The 25337-nt window shown below is 38.5% G+C and overlaps 1 protein-coding gene across 2 annotated transcripts in view; it reads left to right on the top strand.

Moving 5' to 3' along the window:
* The window catches only part of HHAT (hedgehog acyltransferase), a 149230-nt gene that overhangs the window by 61978 nt on the left and 61915 nt on the right, over nt 1-25337 (top strand). For both annotated transcript variants that reach the window (XM_050314383.1, XM_050314382.1), the window contains one exon: nt 12879-13080. In XM_050314383.1, coding sequence (XP_050170340.1) covers nt 12879-13080 — 202 coding nt within the window. The remainder of the gene's footprint in view (nt 1-12878; nt 13081-25337) is intronic.

Raw genomic sequence — 25337 nt, 5'->3', positions numbered from 1 at the left:
TGGGTCATAGAATGACAGCTAGGCTTCCTTCACAGAATATACTTAGATTTAATATTGAACTCTATTAACAGGGTCAAAAATGCTGTGTGATAATTATGAGCAGGTCTTTCTCAGATACAGCTAGCAGAGAAAAGTATCTGTCCTGTGCAAAGATTCTGTTGATCACAGGAGTTATCATTGTGAAGAAATGTGTATTACACAACTAGAATTAGGTCTAAAACTCAATTTACAGTTTAAATTTTGCCTACCTTTACTGTAGTTCATTCTCTGTGCTTGTTACACCAGGAGCTGAAAATCACCTCCTGTTCTGAATGGCAGCAGCCCCCCCTGAAATCCTCAACCTTCTCCCAGCAGTGGATGCTTTAGAGGGTTTAACACCAACTATTATAGTTGGTTTTATGCTGTCCCCTATGGCTTTAAAGGGGTGTTGGAGCTTGCTTAAATGAGTCTGTGATAGGATCCTTTGATTTCCAGCCTTTCTCATCATGCCAGGCTGGAGCAGAAAAGCCATTACCTATTGGGATCTCAGGAGTAGCCCCAGCAGCTTGTGCTTTCCAGCTTAGAGGAGAGGTGATAAGGGAGTGAGGAAACAGCAGCTGTCAGGAGGGATTAGCAGCTGTCCAAGAGGGTTTACCTCGGGAGGTTGTGTCATATGCTCAGCTTGTCCCATAAAGGAACAGAAGAGAGTCTGAAATACAGAGAGGACAGTGTTTGTGTGTTTGTTCTTCAAATAAATTGGAGCTTAACACTGATACTTCACAGCTTAACTGCAATGTTAGTACTGTGCATGTGCTCAGAAAAGGATTTAACTGGCAGGCTTAATGTTAAATACTGTAGTTTAGTTTGCACTGTATTTTCTTAATGGTTTCTCCACCCTATGGAGGTAATTACTTCTCAATCAAAATGCAAGTAAAAATACCAATAGATTGTGGAAGCACAGTAAGAGTTCTCATGCAGGAATGCATAGATGATGAAAACTGGAGAACCAGGTCATAATTATGTACAGTTATTCTTCCCAGAGTATGAGACGAGAAAAGTGTTGTATCTTTCATGTGGTGTCAGGTTTTTATAGAAAAGAATTTTTAATGTAAGAAACTGTTTTTAGCAATAAAATGGAAATCCTTTAATGCATATGCTCTGGAAATGGAACACAGTGAAATAGCATTCAAATAGAAAAAAATAGCTGTCAAGTTCACTCTGCTAAATCCAACCTCCAAACTAAGTTAGTGGTGAAAGAATTTCTTTTGTCCTGCTGCTCTGTTAAATGTGTGCGCTGCTTAATGGTCCCCCCCTGCATCCACAAATCTCACAAAACACACAGGGGTCCAGCATTTGTGTGAATACATACAGAAAAAGAAATATAAACACACAATTACTAAATGCTTTTTTCTTTTGAAGTAGCTGTGAGTTGTAACATCATCCCTGTAACTAATAAAGGTTAAGAAATCGTTCTGATATTTGAAAATATTTGGTTTGGCTAATTTTAGGGGTGGAGCAGAGGATGCTTGGTGTAAAAGGTACTTAGAAATGAAAATAAGCACAGAATCTAGATCCCTATCCGTCTAAAACTGATGAAAAAAAAATCTTACAATAAAATAAAATATAGTCTGGCCTTTTCTTTTAGGAGCAAAGAAGTGGATATTGGCTGTCACTGTACAGGACAGAATAGAGACTGAGGCAATCACAGAATTGCCAGATAATTACAGGAAGAGGATGGAGTTGCTGGTGTGGGACTAGTGGGTATTTAGATGGTAGAAAAAGGTGAGAAGCAAATGAAGGCAGCCAGCATCACTAATAGTCAAGTGGGCAAGCAATTAAAATGAGGAAGTATCATTTTATGGCCACTCAACTTCACATTAATTCTCACTGAACATTAATAAACAGTACTGTAGAGATGGATCATGGTTATCAATCTCTGCAGTGTTAAACAAAACATTTGCAATGTAAACAGAAGAAGTTCCAGGACATTGTGAATGCACTTGACCCCAGATAATTATATTTGACTTTTTGGTATGCGTGAATTCTGTGCATATGGCTCTGCCACTGTAGGAGTTCATAATTGAGAGCCATGAGGTTTAGGTGGGGGAGAATGGGAGAATACTCCTTAACCTGGCTGAGCATTTGTAGTCTAACTTCAGGGCCAAGAGTCAAACCACTGGTGAGGATACATCTAATTCAAGTACCTTTTTGTTGCCTCTTACCTTGTGGTCTCAACCAGGAGCTGATGGATGCTCTATCCCTGCATCCTTCCTTCTGAAGTAGTTTCCCTATCTGTGGAAAGGAAAGATGCTCTTGGAGGCAGGGTTGGCCTCAGCATGGAGGCAGAAAGCATTGGATGATGTTACTCTGTTTGCAGCTCTGCAAGCTGAGTGATAGCTGTGCGAGTGGTGACTTGTGACAGGGAGAAGCTGTTTTCCAGTGAAGGGCTGGTCTCTGCAAGATGGTGGAAAATCAACAACTGAGAGCAGCAGTTGCCTGCTACCACCCAGTTGAGGCTGAAGTCAATGACAAGTGGTCCATCTCCATCCAGTGTCACCTATGGTTTGTGGATGCAGAGCTTTGTGGTTGTGTTTACTGTGGTGGGACATTGTCTGTTTGTGCATGATCTTTCATTTTTGACATATTCCTGCCATCAAGGCAAAACTGCAGTAGGATAGATGGATTTTCTACTGATACTCTCCCAAGGAACTTGCACCCTCTTGCTGAGGGGTATGAGTTATTGAATATTGAAACAGTTTAAACACTCTGTTCAATATTTGGTGAATAATTCAAGCAGTTCTAGAGTTAAACCACAGCTTTCTTACCATGATGTTCTTTAGATTGCTGTCTAACTGACCGATTCATTTCTTCTTGAGGTTTTTCAGGAAAACATGCCAGTTTGGTGTTGCTGATTCTATTTAACTGTTTGAAGCTACCTGATATTTCTTAGTTGGTTAGCACTGAGTCCTAAGGATTGTGAGAGCAATTTGCTATTTCATAGTGTGTTCCCAAGTACCACCAGGGATTTGTTAGGCAGTTCCCAAGCTGGATGAAGTTTTTTTATTTCTCCTTGGTTACCCCCACTTTTGAAGAAATAAAAGGAGTTTGTTTGCTTTTTACAGTCTGTTGAAATTTCAAGAAGCAGAAAACAGGAAAAACAATCACGGATGTCCCAATGTGTAAACCAGATGCTTCCCTGAATACCTTTCAGAGAATTTCATGAAGGCACACTGACTAGAATGCTGCTGACAGACTTAATGGTCTTTAACCTGTTTTCTGTCTTTTCTGACCTCCATTTGTACTTACCAGTTAAAACTAGTTTTGTTGATTTATCGCCTTATGGCTTTTCATGAAGATCACTGCAAAGTCATTATTTTATCAATCATTATTTTTTCTCTCTTTCTAACAAAAAGATTACCCTTAGACAACTGGATAGATATACAGCTCAATGTTGTAGCAGAGTAAGAAAATTTATGGTACACTTTCTACTTAACCTTCCATGATAGTCTAACAGATGATTTTTCCCTGGTAGACATTTACTGTTTCTTTTTCCTTGAACATGCACCTTTTACCCACCACCCCCTCCTGACTTATATGTTTACATTTCCGGCTGTAGCTACAGCATTTCTTTCTCAAGTTTTACCTTTGCATTGGAATACTTTAATGCTGTATGTTTAAAACTTAGTGGTTTGTTTAATTCTGGTACCCTGTTGCTGCTGACTTCACAGGAATTGACATTTTTCACTTAAGCTTTTATCTGTATTGTACCATGTTCCCAACTGCTGTTAGGAGAGTATGTCTTCTTTCTTTACAAATGAGAAAAAAGGAGATCATTGTTATTTAAGGATGCCACTTCAAGAGAAGTAAATATTTTCCTTTACTCTGCTTAATTAAATTTATATCCATTCGCACTTTTTTAACAATTAGGCAATGTTGATTTGGGCTGATAAATGTGGATTGTAGTCTACATAAGAGGAGATTTAATCTGCCGGTGTTTAAAGGATTTTTGACACAGGAGAGTGTGTAGAAGTTCTTTATGGTGGAAGGTACTGTATAATCTTTAGTCATCCCAGCTTTGCCTAGACATCTCAATGCCTTGGCTGTACTTTATAAATAGTCTTTTCCCAGAACTGCAGACAGTATTTTTGAAGAAATGTGAGCTCAGGAGAGGTGACTGAATTACTCAGTTTGGAATAATGTCAGAAGTCCAACTCTCCAAACTTTGTGCACATGCAATTTGGAGGAATATGCATTCCTTAAGCAGATACACTGATGTTAATCAAGTTTCCTACCATATTGAAGCAATGTCTGTTCTGTATTTCTGCTTTTCATTAATTACATGCCTTCATTTTATTTCAGACGTGCAGTTGAAGTACATTTTATTGATGTTGCTTTATAATCTGAAGGTTGTAATGCTTATTGAGTCTTCAGTGACTTTGGAATTTCAGATCTTGAACATTATTCTGGTCTCACAAAAATTTGTATTTCTGATGTACCCAGGTGAAAACCTTCTGACATCTTGGTTTCTGCTTGTCTATAGAGCTATACAGCCCAGTGACACAAAGGTATTGCATGACTTGGTGAACTTGCTGTGTGGTCTGTGGATACTAACAATGCCCTTTGACATGCATGTGTACAAAGGGATATAAAAATGCAAAAGAGTCATCCAGCTCTCCATAAAGGAATCGGCAAAGATTAAACAGTCTTTCTGTTACCTAGCAAATTGCAGAGGGCTGTTTAACTTTATCATCTTGTTTCTAAGCAAAAATGGTTTAATAAGGAAAATAAATAGGTTCTGTTGTAGTGACTGCATTTCATGCACTCCTTTGTCAGAGGTATGCTGGGCAAGGTAGCTGTTAAGTGCATGGTGATGAATGTATTTTAAACATCTGAATTCACACGCTCAGATCAATCTGCATTTTTTTTCGTGTACCTGGCATATTAAGATCAGCAGAATGGCTAAATAACTTGTGCTTACACCTATGGAATTTAAAGCAACTTTCTAAGAGGAGGGAGAAAACATAGTAATTTGTTCTTGGTCATGGAATGGTCAAAGCAACAAATGACACATACTTAACAGTTTTTCACTAACTGAACCACAAACAGTTCAATATGTGCCGTCACACGCGGAGGAAGAATTGGTCTCTGTTGCTTTAGCTGTAGTTGAAAACAGTAAAACGTGCTGTTGTGAATGCACACTTATGATGAGGAGAGATGGCAAATTCAGAGCTCTGAATTTGGAGCTGGGCCCTCCAGTGTAAGTGAGGAGAAGTAAAGAAAACGAGTGAAAACAGTTGATTCGTTTGTTCATGGTGTTGCTTATGCATTTTGTCCAATCATTATTTAGGGCACAGTGAGTAATGCCTTGTGCAGAAAGCAGGACTGCAATCTTTGCATGTCTCTAAGGGATACCCTAGCCACAGACTTGTTTTCTCTTGCATATTCACTCTTTGAATCGCATTTTCTTTTCTGCCTGGTGGCAGCCTGGTAACAGACAGCTGGAGCACTCCTCTGAGAGGCAAGATATGTTGGTCTCACTGGCAAAGAGCCTGATCTCTACCATTTTATAAGCAAAGAGTGACAGTAGTATTAATAGATCCCTCCTCTAGCTGTGTTTTCAAAGGAGAATGTAGCCTGATTGTTGTGCTGCTGAGCCTAGATGTCAGCAGCACATGGGAGGTGTATTATATCAGGAATGAATTGGGCCCCTGAGGGGAATTAAGTTCAGAGCAGCTTCAGGAAGCTCTGCAGGCTCTACACGGGAGGAGGCAGGAGTGCCTGCTTCCCGGCTCCATCTGCCAGCTGGGGACACGGCCCCCTCCCACTCAGTAGCTGAGCTGTAGGCACTTAACTCTGGGCTGTTTTGGCAATAACATCTAGGTTTCTAATGTCAGCAAAAGGTTTGGGGCACTGAACTTAGTGATTTAACCAACGTTTTGGCTCTTTGGCCATCTGGAAGCTCTCCCATTTCCATTGTGATCAAAGGTATCTGACGGGTGGTTTTGCGTTTGACTGCAAACAGGTGGTGGTAGGCAGGGTTTCTTTCTTTCCTACATGCAGCTGGGAGAAAACTAAACACAGCAGTCCATCAGTAATAAAACTTTTTCTATTAAAAGGAAGCATTATGATTTAGATTAAAATTTCATTTGAGATAAATGAATCTCTTTGAAAACATGAGCTTCCTTGGAAGAGTGAATTAAAAATGATTTCTTCGGTATTCCCCAGTTATCTGCCCTTTGCCATTTTTTGTGTTGAATGCGAGGGAAGAAAAGTACTTTAAACAGTTCTTGGTTTTTGAACGGGAAACTTCACACTCAGCCTTTGCTGGGAAACATGCTAGCAACTGGATAGTGAGAAAAAACTCAGGTCACATTTGTAAAACTGAGTGTTCTTGCATATGAATATTCTCATTAATGCTCTGTAACCCAAATGGCTTAATTTCTCATTAAACATTTTTGTGGTAATGTAACAAGTCTTGCCTGCAGCCAACATTAGCTTAAATATTTTAAAGGATCTGAATTTGTCAAGATCTCTCTAAACATTGCATTAAGCTGGTGAGGTGAGAGAATCTTACAGAGCTTAAAAAGCTTTGCCAACAGCCCAGCAGAATTGTTAGATGACATAAAAAATTGACTTTCACAGTAGGAACAAGACTTTCATCTCCTAATGGAAAGTTTGCCAAATAGTATTCCAAATACCTCTGGTTATTTCTTTATTTCAGGTGCAAATAAGTGTGGCTTAGCCTTCAAAGTCATGTTTATGGGAGATGTTTCTGTGATTTAAAACAGATTTATTCATGCAGGACCCAGTCTTGCAGAGACTTACAGGTGTGCTTTATTTATGCACTCTGCCTAGCTCCATCCAAGTCAATGACAGCTTGAAATGACAAAACAGGAATTGTAAGAATTGCCCCAGAAGTAAGAATTTGCAAAACTGGGCCTGAAATCTTTTTATTATGCAGCAGAGATGTGGTTTGAAATCAATAGTCTAAGGTCTTAAAGAGAGGATTAAAAATAAATAAATTAAGGAAGCCCAACCCCAGTTCTAGAGGGAATTCCCCTCTAGTTCTCACCCTGTGTCATGCTACACTTTTCATTTCAATGAAATTTTTTTGTAGTGACAGTTGTTGGGATAATTTAGAAGCAAAATGAATGGTACCTTGACTATTCAGATTTATCCTCAAAATTCTTCGGGGTCACATTCAGCATCGATTTTGCAATTAATAACCCCGAATGTTTTATTGACTTATAATTCTCCAGGCATAACGCTACCCTGACAAAACTTTTCATACATGTCCACAAATGAACACCTCCTTGTACAGAACCTCAAGCGATTTCTGTTGTCAGGATGTAAGATGGAAAGCTATTATTGCTTTTTTAACTTTTACTGCGTTGTCTGTGTAAATGCCCAACTCAAAACACTGTAACAGCAAAACAGTTAACCCTTGAATGCTTTGAAACGTAGAGAGGCATTGGAATTTTAGGCATCTAATGTTCCCTGAAATAAAACACAAAGTCTTCATACATTAATTGTATGTACAAGAAGTTTGCCATTACATGCAAATTAACATTTTTTTTAATATTTCACCTGGTTCTGGATAAGACATTCCAAGACTGATGGCTAAGGAAAGCGGGGGGAGGAAATCATGGACTGCACACATCTTGCTGTATGACCTTACTTCAAGAAGAAATTCAGGCATGTGTTGAAGAAAGCCCCTGGACATAACAACAGTTAAACAGGTGCTTTACTTGCACTTAATTCAAGATTTAAATATGTTTAGAATCACATGCATGTGGAAGTAAGAGCAGTGTATGGAGGCCTCAAGTAATAATAGTCCTTCTGAGGGATTCTTAACTGGTTATACATGCTCCTCTTAGAGGTTTTTTGAAGTTACCAGAATAAACACTTTTTAATGTAGAGTCATTGAAAGAAAAGAAACCGTATGTTTTCCAGGGAATGGTTGTCAGATCTCTTATGATTTTTCTGTAGATTACCACTTCAAGAAAACTAACAAAATGGTTATTGGATTTAAAAGGTATTCTCTGTAAGTAAATGTCACTGTTAAATACCTCAGCTATTATGTTTGTGTTTGCATTACTTTAGGGATTTAGATGGTACCATTTGCATATTTTATCCAATTCTCTAATGTTCACTTTGTGAGTTAAAATCAAGATAAATTGCGTAAATGGAACAGCTTGCTGGCTGTGGATAAGCTGATTTAAACTACTGTACACAGGATGAAATGTAAGGTGCTTTGTTATTTGGAAGACACATACACAGTATGCTTTGTTTGTTAAAGTAACATGTTTCATGGTGTGTAAGTTTTAATTTGAAATTAAAGCGGAGTCCATAGAAATATAGCTAATACTGACATCTTTGTGTTGAGAGGGGAAGGCTAAAAATGTATGTATAGTTGTGTCAGGTGTGGGAGTGTGCGTGCAAATAATTTTGCTATATAACATCCTCTCAAAATTTGTATTTATGTGCTTCAAACTCACCCCAGATGTTTTGAGGTATTTATTACAGGATGTTCTCTTGCCCCTTCTTTTCTCTCCATCTAATGTGCACAATGTTTTCTTCTAACAGTGTACCTTTCCTTGTTGTCCCTAAAGGAGGTCTAGCCAGCCCAGGAATGGTTGGCAAAACCTGACCTGTGACATTCAGAAGTTCCTCTCTGATAATCTACCTAGAAATCTGTTCTTTCACCTTCAAATTTCTCCTTTAAAGTTTTTTAAGAGATTAACTTTTGGTCCCCTAAGTTGATGTTTTATTTTTAAATACTCACCTAGCCTGTGTTTTTTTATACTAAGCATCTCCCACAGGTCTAATCTTCCTGTTTGTAATTTTCATGGATCTTAAGGGAGACCATGTTTGCCTATACTTCTAAAACAACATGGAGGGACATGACCAATTAATACCCTCAGATCTACTTAACTTGAAATCCTTTTCTCTTTGCAGAGTATTTTGTTTCTTCCTTTCAGTTGTCTGCCTTTGGTTCATTGACCACCAAATAAGTGCTGAGTTTTCTTCTCCTGTGTGTCTGTGAGTTAAGATAAATTTTTTGTACAATGGCACCACATTTTTCAGCTAAGTCTGCCTTCCTTGCATGTCTGGAGTAAAGGTGTAATCTGTTTATGAGCTGTTAAGAAACTTGTCTACAAGGGTGTTCCTTTGAGATGTGTTAGGCTACCATGAAGATCCATGGTTACTTTTATGTGCTAGTAGTCCCTGAACTGGGGATTTTGAGCTTCTCCGTGGATTTTCTGTGATTAGAAATTAGAATAGTCTTAAAAGCTGCATGAAAGCTTAAAATGATATATTTATGTAATGCTATTCTACATATCGTGCAGCAGGTCAGCATGCTTTATAAGAACTTCTCTGTTTGTGTAAACCCTGGGTACAGTACAGGGTTCACAGTACAGAGGGACTGGAGGGGTAGATTGAAGGCAGAGAGTAGTATTGGTAAGAAGGAGAAAAGTTAGGAAGCATGCAGATAAAAAAGGCATCAAATTACAGTCGCCATTGCCCCTTAAACTCTCTGTCTCCCTGCCTTCTTCCTTCCCTCCTCACAGATTTTGTTAGCAAACTGCAGGGCAGAACAACTTTACTAATGTACTATAAGAGACTGCTTTTCTTCCCTGTACCACCAAGGGAGAGTGAGCGAGGGGCTGTGTGGGGCTTAGTTGCTGGCCAAGGTTAAACCATAACAAATTGTTAGTTATGAAGTGTGGGTTGTGTTGTAAGTGATAATACAGAAGTAATATTTTTCTCCCACATCTGCCTTAATAATGTATTTTCCTGGTTTATTCTCTGTCACACTCAAGTGTAAGTGTAATCAAATGAGTACTCTTCTGTGTAAACACACAGGAAAAGTATTGAAAAATTAGATTCTGAACTACCAGGATGCTCAAAAATAAGCAAAATGCATTTTTGTAACAAGAGCTCTGTCAGTGGTTCTTTTGCAAGACAATTTTGGTTATGTCAGAGAGCACAGTGTCTGGCATTGAGGCAGGCTCTGCCGCTGGCTGCACACTGAGTTACCTATTGCTTGTATGCAGCCCTGCCAACATAAGTATGTATGGACAAGTACATCACATGGATAGAATGTGCATGGATGAAGAGGTAGCAAAGTTTTTGTCCTTCGTTTGTTCTGTAATGTAATAATGAATTTTTTCACAATGTTTTTCTGTGTAAAAAACACAGGAACTTACAGGATTGTTCTTCACACTGATTGTTAGAAATGACTCAACATCAGTCACTCCTTCATACCCACTTTAAAATTGCCAGTGGGAATGCCCTGACGGGTGGGAGGCAAGACCACACCATCTGAGAGTGGTTACTGCTCTTGTGACAAGGGATGGCAGCCAGCTGCCTTTGCATTTTCTTATAGCATTAGCAGGGAAGGAGAGGGGCATTGCTTTCTGCTTTGCATTTCTCTCCTGGGAAGGGAGGCAGACTCCACAGTACTGGAGGGAAAGGTCAAAGTGTTAGTAAAGATTTTGACTAATTTTGGCTTCTGTCCTTCTTCAGACAGGTTTTCACATAGATAGTGCAAGTGTGTTTTCCATTGCACATTTGGCATGGATTTCACTAGGAGGAACTTTGCTAACCTTGAATATTCATCAGAATTATGAGTTATTGCCACTAAATCATCTAGCTGCTGCTATTAAACACTAAAAATCAGAGAATAGCCTATTTTTCTCTGCACAGTAAACTGAAAGCCCTTCAGGCCAACCTAAACTGAGCTGCAGTTGGAAATGAACAATTGGAAATGAACAGGTTGGTGCTCCTGAGCTGTTCCAGGCAATGCCAGTGCCAGTGGAGGTTGCCTGTGCTGACAAGATGGCTGGAGCCTACAAAACAGTCTCACTGCAGGAAAGGGGACTGTACAGAAATCCAGAGCTACTTCTGCAGTGAAAGCTACCTTTTGTGCCATGGATTTAACACAGGGTCTTTTGAGGTCAGCAGAAGGGTTTCTGTGGGGATTAGAGTCAGGTCTCTGTCACAGAGAATTGTCTTTTCAATAGTGTCTGGGTTACTTTTAAGTGCTGTGTTTCAATAAATGTACAGCAGACAGAGGATGAGCTTTGCTGAGCATGGCAGGGCTGGGCAGTGTCCTATTTTGGCTCCTCTGGGTGAAGCTCTGTGAAACAAAGCACTGCCGTAGGGCCATAGAGGTGTTCCTCTCAGGGATGTGGTTTCCCTACCACGGAGCAGGGCTGCCAGCCCTCCTCCAGCCAGCCTGGAGCAATGGGCCCTGCCTAAAAAATAAACCAATTAGCCTTTAAAAAGGTCTCTCTCATTTCTGTAATCCTTCTCGTAGAAGGAATTTGCTGAAGCAGCAGGATCTGTGGCTCTGCTCTTTTCACCGTCCATGCCACAGTCCTGCAGGGAATTCACCTGGTTACAGACTGTTAAGATGAACATCTCTGCTATGAGATTAATTGATTGCATCTGCAAGTGTCTGTTATTGTCATATTGTTTAAACATAGGAAGGGGAGAGAGAAGAAAAATACAACGTAAATAGAAACTATTGATCTTAATTTCTATTTATTTTCATATGCTTAGTGAAAAAGCACACCTATGCCGAAAAACATTATAAATGTAATCAGATGTTCCCTGTAGCAGGTTGAAGTAAAAATGTGTATTGATGTTATGCTTAAAGAGCATTTGACAGGTTTTTTAAATGATTTTTCTGTTTACCCTTTAATTATGCTCATCACTTTAATTTACCCTGTTACTTATTTTCTTACTTCCTAAGATTAGGAACAAAGTAGTATGTTAATTTCCCTTTTAAATTTTTAAGCTAATATTTTTCTCTGAATGTGAAAACTGATAACCAGAGAGAAAAAATTCACTGCAAAAAATTTCCTTTAATTATCTTAATAAGTAGGAATAGTCTCAAATATGCTGAAGGAGTGGCAGCTGAGGAGAGCTGTCACTGGTAGTTCTCATATAGCACATCTCCTCGCTGGTACCCATGAGCTGGATGGTGACTCCAGTGCCTGATGGGCTTCTTCAAGGTGTTGACAGAAATATGCAACTTCTTCAGATAAATTCTGGCCAGTGGCCATGCTTTACTTAGAAAATGCCAGGAGTGGATTTAGTTCTTTAGGAAGGATAGAAGTGAAATGACCTACAAAACAGCGTCAGCTTTCAGAATCCCATTGCTTCTGGTATTTCTGCTGAAGGAGCACTGCTTTCTGGACACTTATAAGCATCAAGTAATGACTAAGCTTCTGACTCTTGGATTCAATTTAAATACAGAATGCATGCAGAGTGCTTCATATAGGTTTTGGGATTTTTTGGTATATGTGCTCTGAAGGTCATTAGGATGACATGATCCAGAGAGTATAAGACCAAAATAGGAAATATTTTCACTTCCTATAATGTTTAGTGAAATAAATAAAAAGAAAGAAATTACAAACTTCTAAAAATAAACATGTTTGCATGTGCCTCTATTTCTGACAAAAGGAAACCAACCTATGGGTTATGACTATATATAATGCTTTAAATTTTTTGTTAAGAGTTCTGTAATTTAAGTTCACAGGAAGATTACAGGTAATTTCTGTAGTTGACTTAGAACTATTCCAGTTTAAATAACCTGAATATTTGTCATCTGCAATTTTGAGAGTATAGCTTATGCTATGCATTTGCCAGTGGAGAGTTCCCAGGACCACAAAATTGTCTTTTTGCCAAATATTACATGTGTGGATTTCATGAAGTGTGGTCTGTAGCTTTGTGGAAACTAGGGCAAACTCTGTAAGTAGAGCATGTCAGGTAATTATTCAAATTTTTTTTTATGCTAGAAATTAACAAATTTGTTCTGTGGTTGGATGTTTTTCTGAGATTTCAGTGAAATCTCTAACAGAGTTGCTTATCTGTTGTTTGACCTACAGGTACATTTATGTTCCAATGGGAGGATCTCAGTCCAGTTTGCTTGGAATGCTATTTTCTACAGCCCTCACTTTTGCTTTTGTAAGCTATTGGCACGGAGGACAGAGTTATTTGTGGTACTGGGGCGCACTTAATTGGTTTGGAGTAATTGTGGAAAATGGCATCAAGAGGATACTTTCCATTTCACTTATTCAAGATTTAATTGTAAGTTGAATCTCTCTTTATTTCATGTTCTTGTTTCCTGGCTCTGTGCTTATCTGAAGTTGCTGGTTACTAGTTTGGTTTAACCAAGATTAAAAGTCATGAATAACAGATAAAAGAGTTAACACTCCCTTGCCCACCCTCCATTCCAACTGGAATTTTGCACAGTATCAGTAAAGCAAACAGTGGAAATATGCATGGTCTTAAAAGCTTCCTCTGCAGTCCTAGAGTAAGCAAATGCTTGTCACGTAGTATATGGCTGAACAGAAGCCAGTTTTAACATTTGTATTCTGATTTCACTCAGGATGGCCTTAAAATATTCATCTTCACTAAAATTAGGAGTATATATTTCTAACCATGTGTTTCCTGGAGAAATGAGCATGTAGCAGCTGCTTGCATCTGGGAACAAGCTTACACTGGGAAATGTTATGCAGCTAAAGATCCAAGTAAAGAAAGTATTATTTTGCCTTGAAGTCCTCTGATATTTTCACTTTGCTGATACTTTCGACCTTCTTGCTGTTGTTTGCAAAGGACAAAATTGACTTTGACATGCAATCGTATGCAAAAAGCACTATTTTAAATTTTAAAATATTTTTTAAATGACTATTTTTTAATGTTGATGGTCATTTTAATCTGCAGGTTTGCTCTCTACTTAATCCCAAATCTTCTAATAACTGTTTTAAAGAATAAATAATTCATATGCCTTGCTTCCTTCCTGTGATAAGGCACAGAATTTCTACTCCTATATAATGTTGTTTTTGTAGAGACTCACTCTCCATTCTGATAGAATCTTGATGCTCAAGTAATGATGCTTGTTCTCCATCCCAGCCATTTCACTTTTCACTGCCGTAGCATCCCATGTGTGGCAGCTGATGCAACTCAGCAATTTAGGAGCCAATAACAGCCAGTGCTACCTTATATCACCCAATTGTCCATCACTGCAATTTCAGTGATAGTCTGGAAGCAGCTTTTTACCTTCCTAGAGAAGGAGTTTATCAGCTCTGTTAATCTTCCCTCTAGGGTGTAACTGAGCTTCACCATCTGATCAGCTGCATTTGTTTGTCTCTAGACTGGAAGACAACATAGCTTTTTAGGCATCCAGCTGTGTGTGGAAATGTAAGTGTAGGGGCTTTTTATATCTGATGTCACTATAGTAGAAATTTTAAAAGAACTCTTAAGGAATTAAGTGCTTAAATATCACAAAAATTATAATGGCTGTGGCATTATGAAGGTGGGGTTTTATTTGTTGGATTAATTTCTAACACATAGTTCCAATTATAGTTAACTGATTCTGGCACTAGGGTTCTTTTTTGCATAAATGAACTCCCTAACAATGAACCAAGTGCATTTTACTCTCTTTCCTGCTCTTTGTTTTCATCCAGTGTTTTTATTGGCCTGTCTAGTGTCTTCCATGTTTCCTTTGTTGTTCATTTCTGTTTGGAAACATAGCTGTAGACCTTCCTTAGAAGACACTTTCACATCTTACCCTGAAATATTTCTGAAGCCAATATTTTTAATATGAATAGTTTTGGCATCTGAATTGGTGCCTTAGACAGATCTTGCTGCATTCAGTAATGGCTGAGTCATGATTTGCTCTGTACCTTGAAGGTTTCTCTACAATGATGTGAGCTACAGTCTTTGCAAACCACTCCTTATTGCTCTTTCCTCACTCTTCTAACTAACTCCCATTTTCTTCTTGAATGCTGAGACTGGGGAGCAGATGAGTAGTTGGATTTTGACATTTCCTTATCAAGGGGTGGAGTGATATGACATTCTCTGAGATGTACCACATTTGAAAGAAACTGAAAATTTCTTAACACCCTGTATAAATGTCCCCCATGTAATCTGGCTTTCGGAAATATTCCAATAGTCCTGTTTTAGTGAGAGGTGTGCTGCAAGCCTAGTCACTGTGGTGCTGAAGACTCCCTTCTGGGGGCTGAGTTTTTCACTTAAATGTCATCTGTTGACAAGCTGAAATCCTTTGCATTCTTGTGCTTCACTCAGTGCCTGTGTTGGCTTTTGAGGGCTATTTTTGAGAAGGAAAGTTTATTTTTGTCCCCAGAATAGCAGATGAGTTTCTGAAAATATACAAAGCACAGGTTTATGCTTTTTTTTAACTCATTCTGTTTACCAAACCTCCTCATATATTATTGTTAAATGGAGTTACATAGTTCAGTTGAGCAGGAGGTGTTTAATTAATAAAATATATAAAAATCTAGAAGTGTAAGTTAAATTTTAATTCTGCTCTGTTTTTAAGATGGAATTAATGACAAACAATAACAAAAATGATATCAAAACTACCTCCTTCCCCTCCCACACTATATGGTCTCAATTCACTTGCAAAGGGAAAATTTAGAAATATAAATAAAGCACAGTCAAATCTCATCCTTCACTGAATTCTTGTGCTGACTATATATATATAAAGACCCTATATTTATGCAGATTTTATGGTAGTTTCAGTCTCAGCACTTCAAACCTAGTGTAATATGAGGAAATAACACTTTTGTAGCAGTCTGACAGGCTTTTAAATGTCATCTGAGGCATATTGAGCTAGAATGAACAAAGAAACATGGGCATTATTTGTGATAAGTAAAATCAGCATATAAAGAAATATTTACTGAAAACAGTAAATTTCCTGGCCCTAAAAAATTGGTTCTGAAACTTTTAATTTATACTAGTTTCAAACCAGTGCGTGGCTTCCTGATTTCAACTTTAAAAGAGCTGATACTCCTTATGTACTTTTCAACTTACACTGTTCTGAACTTTCATGTTTCAGTAAGTTGTGTTATGAGAAGTTGTCTATGTATCTTTTTTCCCCCTAGAGATTACTTGTTAGTTATCAGTAAATGAGAACTGAATTAATTAATATTGCCTTTTCAGCAAAGCATTACATATAAAACATCAATAAATGCTATGCATCATAAGCTAGGGCTTATCTGGGGACTTTATATTAAACAGGAGAAGTTCCGTTGTGTTTCTATCAGGCTTTTTTTGTTTGGTTTGGTTTTGTTGGTTTGTTTTTGTTTGGTTTTTGTTTTGTTTTATATTTTATTTTTTTCAAGTAATATTTAGGCCTGTATTGAGCAAAGTAGTGCTTTGATTCACTGATTCTATATTAATTCCTTACAGATGAACAGAGACTCCACTGGTAACTCATTGGAAATCAATGATAGAATTTGTATTGACTTTTAAAAAATAATGTGCCAGACTTCTGAAAGAAAATACTAATAGCTATCATTCTTGCAGTGTTTTAAATTTTTTTCCTTAAGGAAAATGAGATACAGATCTATTAAAAAAATTAGATCTTGGTATAAAAATAGATTTAAAATTATTTAAACCTTAGAATAGTTGGCAACACCTTAAAATCAATGAATTTTTGAAAAAGAAATATTTGGAAATCATCCAAGAGGAAGATGTAGCAAGGGGGGATGAAGTTGGCAGATGGATAAAATTAATGTTTTAATCTAAATTGAAACAGCAACATTTATCTTTTTAGTTCTTTCTTAAAGTGAAAACATGTCGTTCAGTTTAGTAAGATTTCTTTTTTTAATTGAGTCGTAAAGGTCTCTCTTTTAATAATCATGCTATGATGAATTTTTAGTTTAAGTTCTTTTTCTATTTGTAGATTTATTTAGTAAGAAGCTAAATATGTCATAAACAATTCATTTTGAGAAATCAACTAATTTTAAGGAAGGCTTGTTTTAAAGCAATTTGTACTATTTTTGTAAGTGTTTTGGTTTTTTTAAAAGTATAAAATACTTTGATTTCTACGTTTTTTATTTATGGCTGTAATGAGGTGCACTAATTAATTCTCTTTCAGTATGATGAAATTTCCTACCCAAACCCTCTTTGCAAAAGGGAAAATATTTTGTATATTTGTATGTTTCTGATTAGTGTGATTAGAATGTTAGGTTATCTTTTTCCTCAGAAGAATGAACTCCATACATTTGTCTCTACAGTTAAAATATCTCTATTGTTTTGGATAACAGACGTGGTACATCTGAAAATTGGTATCCTCAGCTTTGCAGAGAGCAGACTTTTAGATGGCTTTCGGAGTTGAGGTGTGGTGAGGGGGCATAAAAATCTCTACAGTTGTTCCTAATAAGCTATGCATTTTACAGTGGTCCGGCAGAAAGCTGATGTGGAGCATGGAAAGGTTCTGACTGGTGAGCTTGACCTCTGTGGTTCGAAAAGGAACTAGCTGATCTAAACAGCTCATTGCTACTGAAGAGGGAAAGGTTGAATTTCTCTTTCCTCCCTTCCTTGTAGTCTTGCTACTTCCTCCTCCACACACCTTTCTGCTGGAATCTTTGCTGAGCTGACTTAGCTCTTTACCCCAGCAGAAAGCTTTACTTCCTCTGGTTACTTTATTGCTAGATGATTTGACTAATGAAGAGGAATCTGAAAAGCATACGAAGCAATACAATGTAAGAGCCAAAAACCAAGGAAAAGAAGTGGAAGAGAAGGAGCTTGACTACTTGGAACCTCCTCCTCGCAAATGTACCTAAATAGTACAGGGTAGTAGATTGAGCCTCTGTGTTTAAAGGCAGCGGGACAAAGAAATCGATTAGGTTCCACTGCAGTAATTATTCAGCCCTATGTTAGGGCCCAAATTCAGCCTAATCAAGATCAAGATTCCTGTGAATTTCACAGCCACTGATCAAATGTATAACTATTCCTTTAATGACAGAATTTCTTTTTGCATGTATAACTCACTTTGAACTGTTGTGAGATAAGTAAAGTTTCCTTCTGCAGCTGAGGCAAGATCTGACCAAACATTAGGAAGTCATTTGAGACAGATACATTTGTTGATCACCTTGTGAGATAAAATCTTTAATAATATCTCTGCAATAAATAAAGACCCTTCTAAGCTGTTCTTCACTATACACTAGGCTTTGATCTTTGCTTCTTTTGGTGGAAAAAGTATTTATATCACTTATTTACTGTTGTCAAGCCTGTCTGGCCTTTTCTTTTTTACTAATAGTTTTGTTTAATTCATACATATTTTTTGTTGAAACATGATGATTCAATTAAGTGACAAGTGTTGCCAATGATGCTTTCTTCATAACATTTTTATATACTTGCTCTAGACTTCTGTTGAGTTTGTCGCTTGACTCTCTGAGAATGAACAAATTGCCTTCATCAAACTCATATTCTGTAATGCAGAATTGTTTTTTGAGATTAGGTACTACCCATAATGTCAAAACCTAGATCACTGGAAGGGGCTTGCCACCCACTCCGTACCCCCCACCTCAACCTTGAGTTCAGCCATATCATTGCTCTAACCAGAAATCTTTACTATGCAAAGTAGATGTACTCTGGCTCAAAATTGGCAGAAACTTCTCTTCCTAAAGGTGAGGGAAGACTTGTGACAACTGGTCTTTGTATGGCACCTAGAAGCAGCAAGCTGAGTTGTTGAGGTGCTGTTTTGTACCAGGCTGCTGAATGATCATCAAAGGTAAATAGGGGCTGGCTGCTGCATCCTCATCATTCCAGTGACTTCTAGCTATGCCAACAATAATTCTGAGTCAAGAAGTTCTTGCCATGTTTCTCTTTTTGCTTGATTTTATTATTTTCTCTCTTCTTCACCTTCTTGATAGCCTTCATTTGTCTTCACAGAAGTGAATCCCATAACACTTTGAGAGCCCTGCTAAAAATGCACGCGCACAGACACATTTGCATTGGGATACTGGTTTTTTTTTTAACTGGGGGAACTTTTTGCCTAAGACTCAGTCATAAAGACTGAAAACATAGGAGTTGTTTTGTGTGAGGGACAAGCATATGCAATATGATACAGGCTTTTATATGGTGAATGACAAAAATTACTGCAGAAAGATTTGAAAGATATCATTCTGTTGTTTCCTACCTTTTGAGTACAAGCATCCATTTTTTGTTCAATCTCTGCAAAAATTATTATTTTTTAAGCTAACACTGGAGAAACTGTTGCGATTTTCTGCCTGTCTTTAACCATTACTCCTCTGTTTCAGACCACAAGGTCAACTGGGAAGCCCCTTGCGTAGCTGCTAAGTTGTCATAATGAAAACAACATTTCTCCCCACCTACCAGAATTATTTACTCTTTGTTTTGGAGGTGTTGGAAAGTTTTCTGGTGGCCAGTTCATAATGCAGTTTCAAAAGGAAGTTAATCATGCTGTGGTTTGACAAGAAGTCAGACTGATGGTGGTTATGTACTGCTTTGTTACAATTACTTGAATACAGCCTCCCCCTGTAGTTCACCTCAAAAATTTGTCCACGCATTAGATGTCAGCAGTTACAAAAATACAAGTTAAAGCACTGAGGAGTGGTTGCACTCTTGATTTTTCTGCTGTGCCTTGAGCTACAGAAACTTGCCACAGGGGAAGTGAGGTCTGTATTTGTTGGGAGCGTTTATCAGATAGGAATGATTACTGTGTATTATTTATTTGATAATAGTCTCTTGGTGGCAGTGTTGGGGGATCAGGGGGACGTAAGGGCAGGATGAAAATGTAGCACTCATGATTGATGAAGTTAAACCCCTTCCCGACTGGATTACAGTTTAAAAGATAAAAATGTTAAAATGTGGATGAGGGAGCTGAAAGAATCAGAATGAGCATAATGGGAACCAGAAGAACAAAACTAGGGATGCCAAGGACCTGGACACAGAGGAGAATGCGCGTCTCTCTTGGTCAGTCCTCCCTGGTGAAAGCTGAGACACATTTATAGGAGTATGTACGCTGCCATTACACAGTTAAATCCCCTGCTTTAAACATAAAACAGAAAAGAGGATGGTGCATTTCAGTGCTGTTCATTTCACACTTTTTACAAGCTGCCACTTTAAAAAAATAAATGTTTGGGCAGGTTCTTTGATGGTGAAGAGTTAAATGTAGGAGCAAGTATAGAAATTTACTTTTGTGTATGTCAAACTTTCACACATGCATCTGTAAGTGTAGTGGATACATATGAATCGGTAGGAGGCTTTCTTCAAACAGAAGGGGGAGTTGGCTCTTTGCTGAGAGAGGCTATAAATGTAGATCCTTCGGAAAATCTAAAAATGAAATGGTGCTAGTGCAAGACAGCGTTTTGTTGAGTGAATGTTTAGTAAGACATCAATAGAGAAGATGAGTATCTTCTCAAATGCTATATATAGCATTTATTCCTAAATTCAGAATCAAGTTCTATTTGTGAAAATAGACCTTAACTGACAGCTGCTTGATTTTAATTGTGTAGTCCTCTTTTTATAGGAGTGATGTAGGGAATTACAGGTTGTTTGCATCATCCTGTCTCTTGGTAAAATGCTGTCAGTTCCTGCCTTCGTGTGTGAACTTTCCAGGAGCTAATTTTTACCTTTGCTTTGGAAGGAAAGTATATACCTTGAAAAGAAACAGGATATGACCTCAGGCCACAGTTCAGCTTGGGCAGAAGGAAGGGAACAACTGCAAGCAAAGTAAAATGCAAGAAAAATAAAACAAAGTGAAGTAAAGGGGACTGGTTCTGGGTTAGAGTTAGCTGAAGAACAGAGTAAACAAGAATAACTACTGTGATTACTGAAGGGTACAGTGTATGTTGATGGGGAAGTAAATTTATTCTTCTGTTTGGTGTGGCAGTTATTGATGGATAAGATCTGGTAGCACGTCTGGTTCCCTTGCAGACTTGTTCTTTATCTTGTTACTGTTACAGCCCTGGGATTCCACAGTTTCTTTGGGATTATTTCATAAATGAATATTTTGTGCATGTATTCAAAGAGAATTCTTTATTTTTGTTGTGTTTCTGTTCTGTGGTGCAGTCTCTACTCTCACTGTATTGAGCGTCTGTCCCTCAGCTTCAGAGTGCAGGAGTGTGTATCCTATTGAGATGTCAACCTCTCATCAGCTGACTTTCCCCTGCTCCTGCTGATCTTGGAGCCTAACTTCTACTATCATTAATGAGCACACATAGTCCCTCCCTTTGTTTCTGCAGTCTCCCAAACACACTTTTGTCACCATTACCCGCTGACAATGTGTATTAACAAACATAAGATGCCCTATTGCTTGGACCCAACCCATCTTCATTTCTGCTGCTCACTTTAAAAATTAAATAAATTGACATTCTCTTCGGCAGAGCTTTGTCACAATTTTCAGCCTTTCCTCCGTCCCATCTGCTTCCCCAGCTGCTCAGTCACACCCTGCCCTCCATTTTCAGTGCGCCGAACTGTAGATAGATAAAATAGTCGGTAACTGTTAGTCAGGATGTGTTGCTTCCCTTCCCACTGTCCCATCTGCTCCTCGCTCTCTTTCAGCTCTTCACCCATGCTACTGTTTTTATGCTGTCCTGTTATTTTTGGCAAATGGCTGCATTGCGGATGACCCAGATTCAGGGTATGCGTTGAGGTGTTCACTCTTGTGGTTATGTGGTGATTCCTGGGGTTAAGGGTTAGACACTGAAGAGTTGGCTTGTCATTTACCTGAGCACATTTTCTGAAAGGAAGCCCTTTTAATATTGACTGGGTGGTGTCTCTTGCTTCTATAGAAAAGTGTCAAAATTGGGGCAGGGAGGGGCTTATTCTTCAGTTATGGTACAGTGGAGGGTGAAAACCGAAAACTGCACTGGCCAGAGGAACTCCAGCAAGTGATTTGGGTTCTTTTCCAAACCTTTTGCTGATATGCATAAAAGCACCACCCATGCTCTTCCTGTACTGGTCACCTTTACCCGCAAACATTTTACCCATCCATGTACTCTCCCAAAAAATCCTTGTAAACCCTAAGTAACTATTGCAAAGAATTTAGTTTTTGTGACGTAAAGATGAGTCAACATTGTATTAGTTTTTAAGCATAGTTTATCTAATAAAAACCATCAGGAAATAGAAAAGATGGAATTTTACTAAGTGTAGAAAGCACTTACTCTTCTCTCATACTCTAGGAGAAGCATTGAAAGACAACGCAGGTCTAGGTGTTATATTCATGTAGTTAATTTGCTTGAGGAGCCCCTGGTGGTCTAGTGGTAAAGGCGCGGCGCTATCACCGCGGAGACCCGGGTTCGATTCCCGGTCAGGGCCACTCCCGGGCAGGTGGGGCTTGTTAGCCCTTAAAGGCAACCCACCTACGTCCTAAGGACCTTGCTGCCACCGTCCAAGCTCGCTTGGCCCCGGCAGATGAACCTTAGGATTAAAGGGTGGGCTCAGTTCCGCGCACACTGTGTCTCACCTAAAAAATCCAATGCGCAGGCTGGAAGGTGTAAAGACCTTCCCCGGATCTTCGCTCGCGAAGACTGGCCAACAATAATTTGTTTGATTTTTTCAACACAACAAATAGTACAGTTTCTGTATCTTATTTTAAAATTATTATGGATAAGTTGGTTGATAGGTTTAAGTGAGAGAGAATGAAATCTGTAGAACAGATAGTAATACAATATTGTATGTTTAAAAAAAGAAAATTCTTCTGAAGTTGTTGTAGATTATTTTGGCCCTTAAAGATCAAAGGCAGGTGAAAATAGAATAATGTAGTCTCTAATTTTGCAGTTCATAGTATTAAGCATGTTTCACATCACTCTGGCCATAGCATCTTGACAGTCTTATTCCATGGTGCACATGTTCACGGAAGAAATAATTCAAGTGCTTCTTCAATTTTATCATAGGCACTTGTTTTGCCATGTGCTTGAATTATCAATTCTCTGGATGCGTAGCTCAAAAAGATATAAATGTTGTGAATATCTGTTTTACTCCATGAAGATGGACTCTTGTTTAAATTGTGGACAGTTTAATTCATTTACATGTACTTGTTAAAGTATTTTTAGTATAAGCAAAAGCTCAGTAATGTCACTGACTTGATGTTGAATCTGCCTCAGAACAACTATATAAATGAGATGTGTTGCAAATGCAGCATGCTTAGATGTTTTCCATCTTCTGAGCATTTGCTAAGAAGGTACAAGCTAATGTCTCTCAGGGGAGGCTTCTTGCTACTTGACACTCTGTCATCAGGCTGGGTTTGCAGTGTGATAGAAAACATGCACCCCAGTTCCTGAGCCCTCCCCAAACCAGCGTGATGCTTGTGACCTGCTCCCAGAACAAGCTACTGCAGATGGTTTCAGCAGCCCTCTGAATAATGAGCCTTTGGGACATGCCAAAACCCCATGGTGCCACCACTATTGCTAGAAGAAGTTTAGGAATGGTTGCTGTAGGAAAATGTAGGATTGCTTCCCTAATGAAATACTGATGAATATATTTCTGTAAAAGGCTTGAGTGTGATATTTAGTATAGGATTGCCTAGGATTCAATGCTGTACCGAGTTTGGTCTTAGGTGTCTCCTCAACTTCACAGAAACATAGAATGGTTTGGGTTGGAAGGGACCTTAAAGATCATGTGCTTCTAATGCCCCTGTCGTGGGCAGGGACACCTTTCATTAGAGTAGGGTGCTCAGGGTACCATCCAACCTCCCCTGGAACACTTCCGGGGGTGGGGCATCCCTGACTTCTCTGGGCAACCTGTTCCAGTGCCTCCCCACCCTCACAGCCAAGAATTGTTTTCTAATACCTAGTCTAAAGCTGTGCTCTTTCAGTGTGAAGATATTCCCCCTTGTCCTGTCACTACATGTGGCTTGTCCTGTCACTACTAATTTCCACATGGAAGGGAAGATGACTTTTTCTGGTCAGTATTCCCCCAAATATTTTCTCTGTTGTTGGCTAACTAGGAGAGGTAAATGCAAGTTTATCTGGGCCCTCAATTTCATCTTTCCATGCCATTCAGTAATATTGTTGTACACAGTCCTGTAAAAATACATATTTATTGTTGATCAGCTCTGAATCACCTTAGAGAGAAGTTCCTTTAGACTGTGGCTCTCTGAAGCCTCTTCTGCCATCTTTGTATGTTTTGCATATGTGATGTAATTACGTTGCAAAGCACATGAAATAAGTATTTTCTCTCTAACTCAAAATTCCTTTTTCCATATCCTTTACCTTTACTCTTAGTTCTAACCTAAATGATTTGTTCTGCTGTGTGTTGTCCTTCATAAGCTATCTTTCTTGAGAAACAACCATTATACAAACTTCCCACTTCCGACTTGATTTTAGAGGCTAAAGGTGATGTGCATGCGTAACTGGAAAAGGATTTAGGAATGAAAATGTTTGGACCATTCAGTTTCTTTTCATGCCTCTTCCTCCACCACTCTCAAACACATACACAGATTTACTTGTCAAGGTTCCCTACTAAATGATAGTATCATTTATTTTTGTAAGGTGGCTGAGAAGGCTCAGTTGAGAGAGATCTGATGGCAACCAATTTTGCTCTACCCAACAATGTGCAGAGGGAAGTTTTCCCAACATCTGGCAAAAATGTCTGAGGCCGATCTTCATTTACAGCAGGAATAGGTTTGGAATAATAACCCAAACTCCATTCACTTCCAGGAAAGGTAGCCTGAGCCAACCTTTTATTAGTCACCTTCGATGTCATGCTGCATGCCTTTGGGCTGAGTATCCTGATAATATGTCTATTTTTTCTGTAATTTAAATGCTACACTCCTTTTATTTCACAGTGTGTGAGGAGGTTTGGTGAAGTACTGAAGCAAGATGACAAGCAAGATGGAGCATTGAGGGGGGATGCAAATATAAGGGTTTCAACCAGGCAGCCACAGCTTCATTGTAATTTTAACACTAGGTGCTCTTTTACCCCTCTACCTAATGGCCTTATTTCCAACAGGAAAAGAGGAGAGAGACAGCAGTAAAGTCCAGAGAAACACCACAAATCCACAGCAGTTGTTTTTATTGCTGTAATGGAGGATATTGTTAAAAGCATTAAGTGACATAATGAAGTGGATGTGGAGGGTTTTTTTAATTTTGCTTTGGTGTAAACAACTTGCCATACATTCAGAAAAATCTACGTGCTTGTACATATTTAAATCAAAAAATGTTAATATTGCTTATCTAGATCAGCCTCATTTCTTCTTCATGGCTAAATAATGCTTTCAGTGTATTAATCTGCTCACAATAGCTGCTTGGGTACTTCCTATTTAGCTTTTTCTAGATGACTGAGATGTTTAAAGAATGTGGTCTTTTACCTGCATTGCAGCTGAGTAAAAGTGGCATTGACATCAAAGACTGTCAGGAAAATGTGTACTGCTTTTTTGGATCAATGCCTAGCAAAGTTAATGGAAATTAGCTACAGCAAAATCCGGAAAAGGTTCAGTGTTTGTATAAACTGTTTCTGTCTTAAACTGCTCCTTTATACCTTATAAATTGCTAAAGGCTTTTATGGTCTTTACTGCAGTTAACTTGCATTGTTTAACATGCAGCACTTTGTAGCGGGTGATGTACTGT

This window comes from Myiozetetes cayanensis, unplaced genomic scaffold (genome assembly GCF_022539395.1).
Source record: "Myiozetetes cayanensis isolate MyiCay16 unplaced genomic scaffold, myiCay2020 scf2-11, whole genome shotgun sequence".
Lineage (NCBI taxonomy): Eukaryota > Metazoa > Chordata > Aves > Passeriformes > Tyrannidae > Myiozetetes > Myiozetetes cayanensis.
The sequence above is the reverse complement of the archived record's forward strand: the minus strand, read 5'-3'. Positions and strand labels throughout refer to the sequence as shown.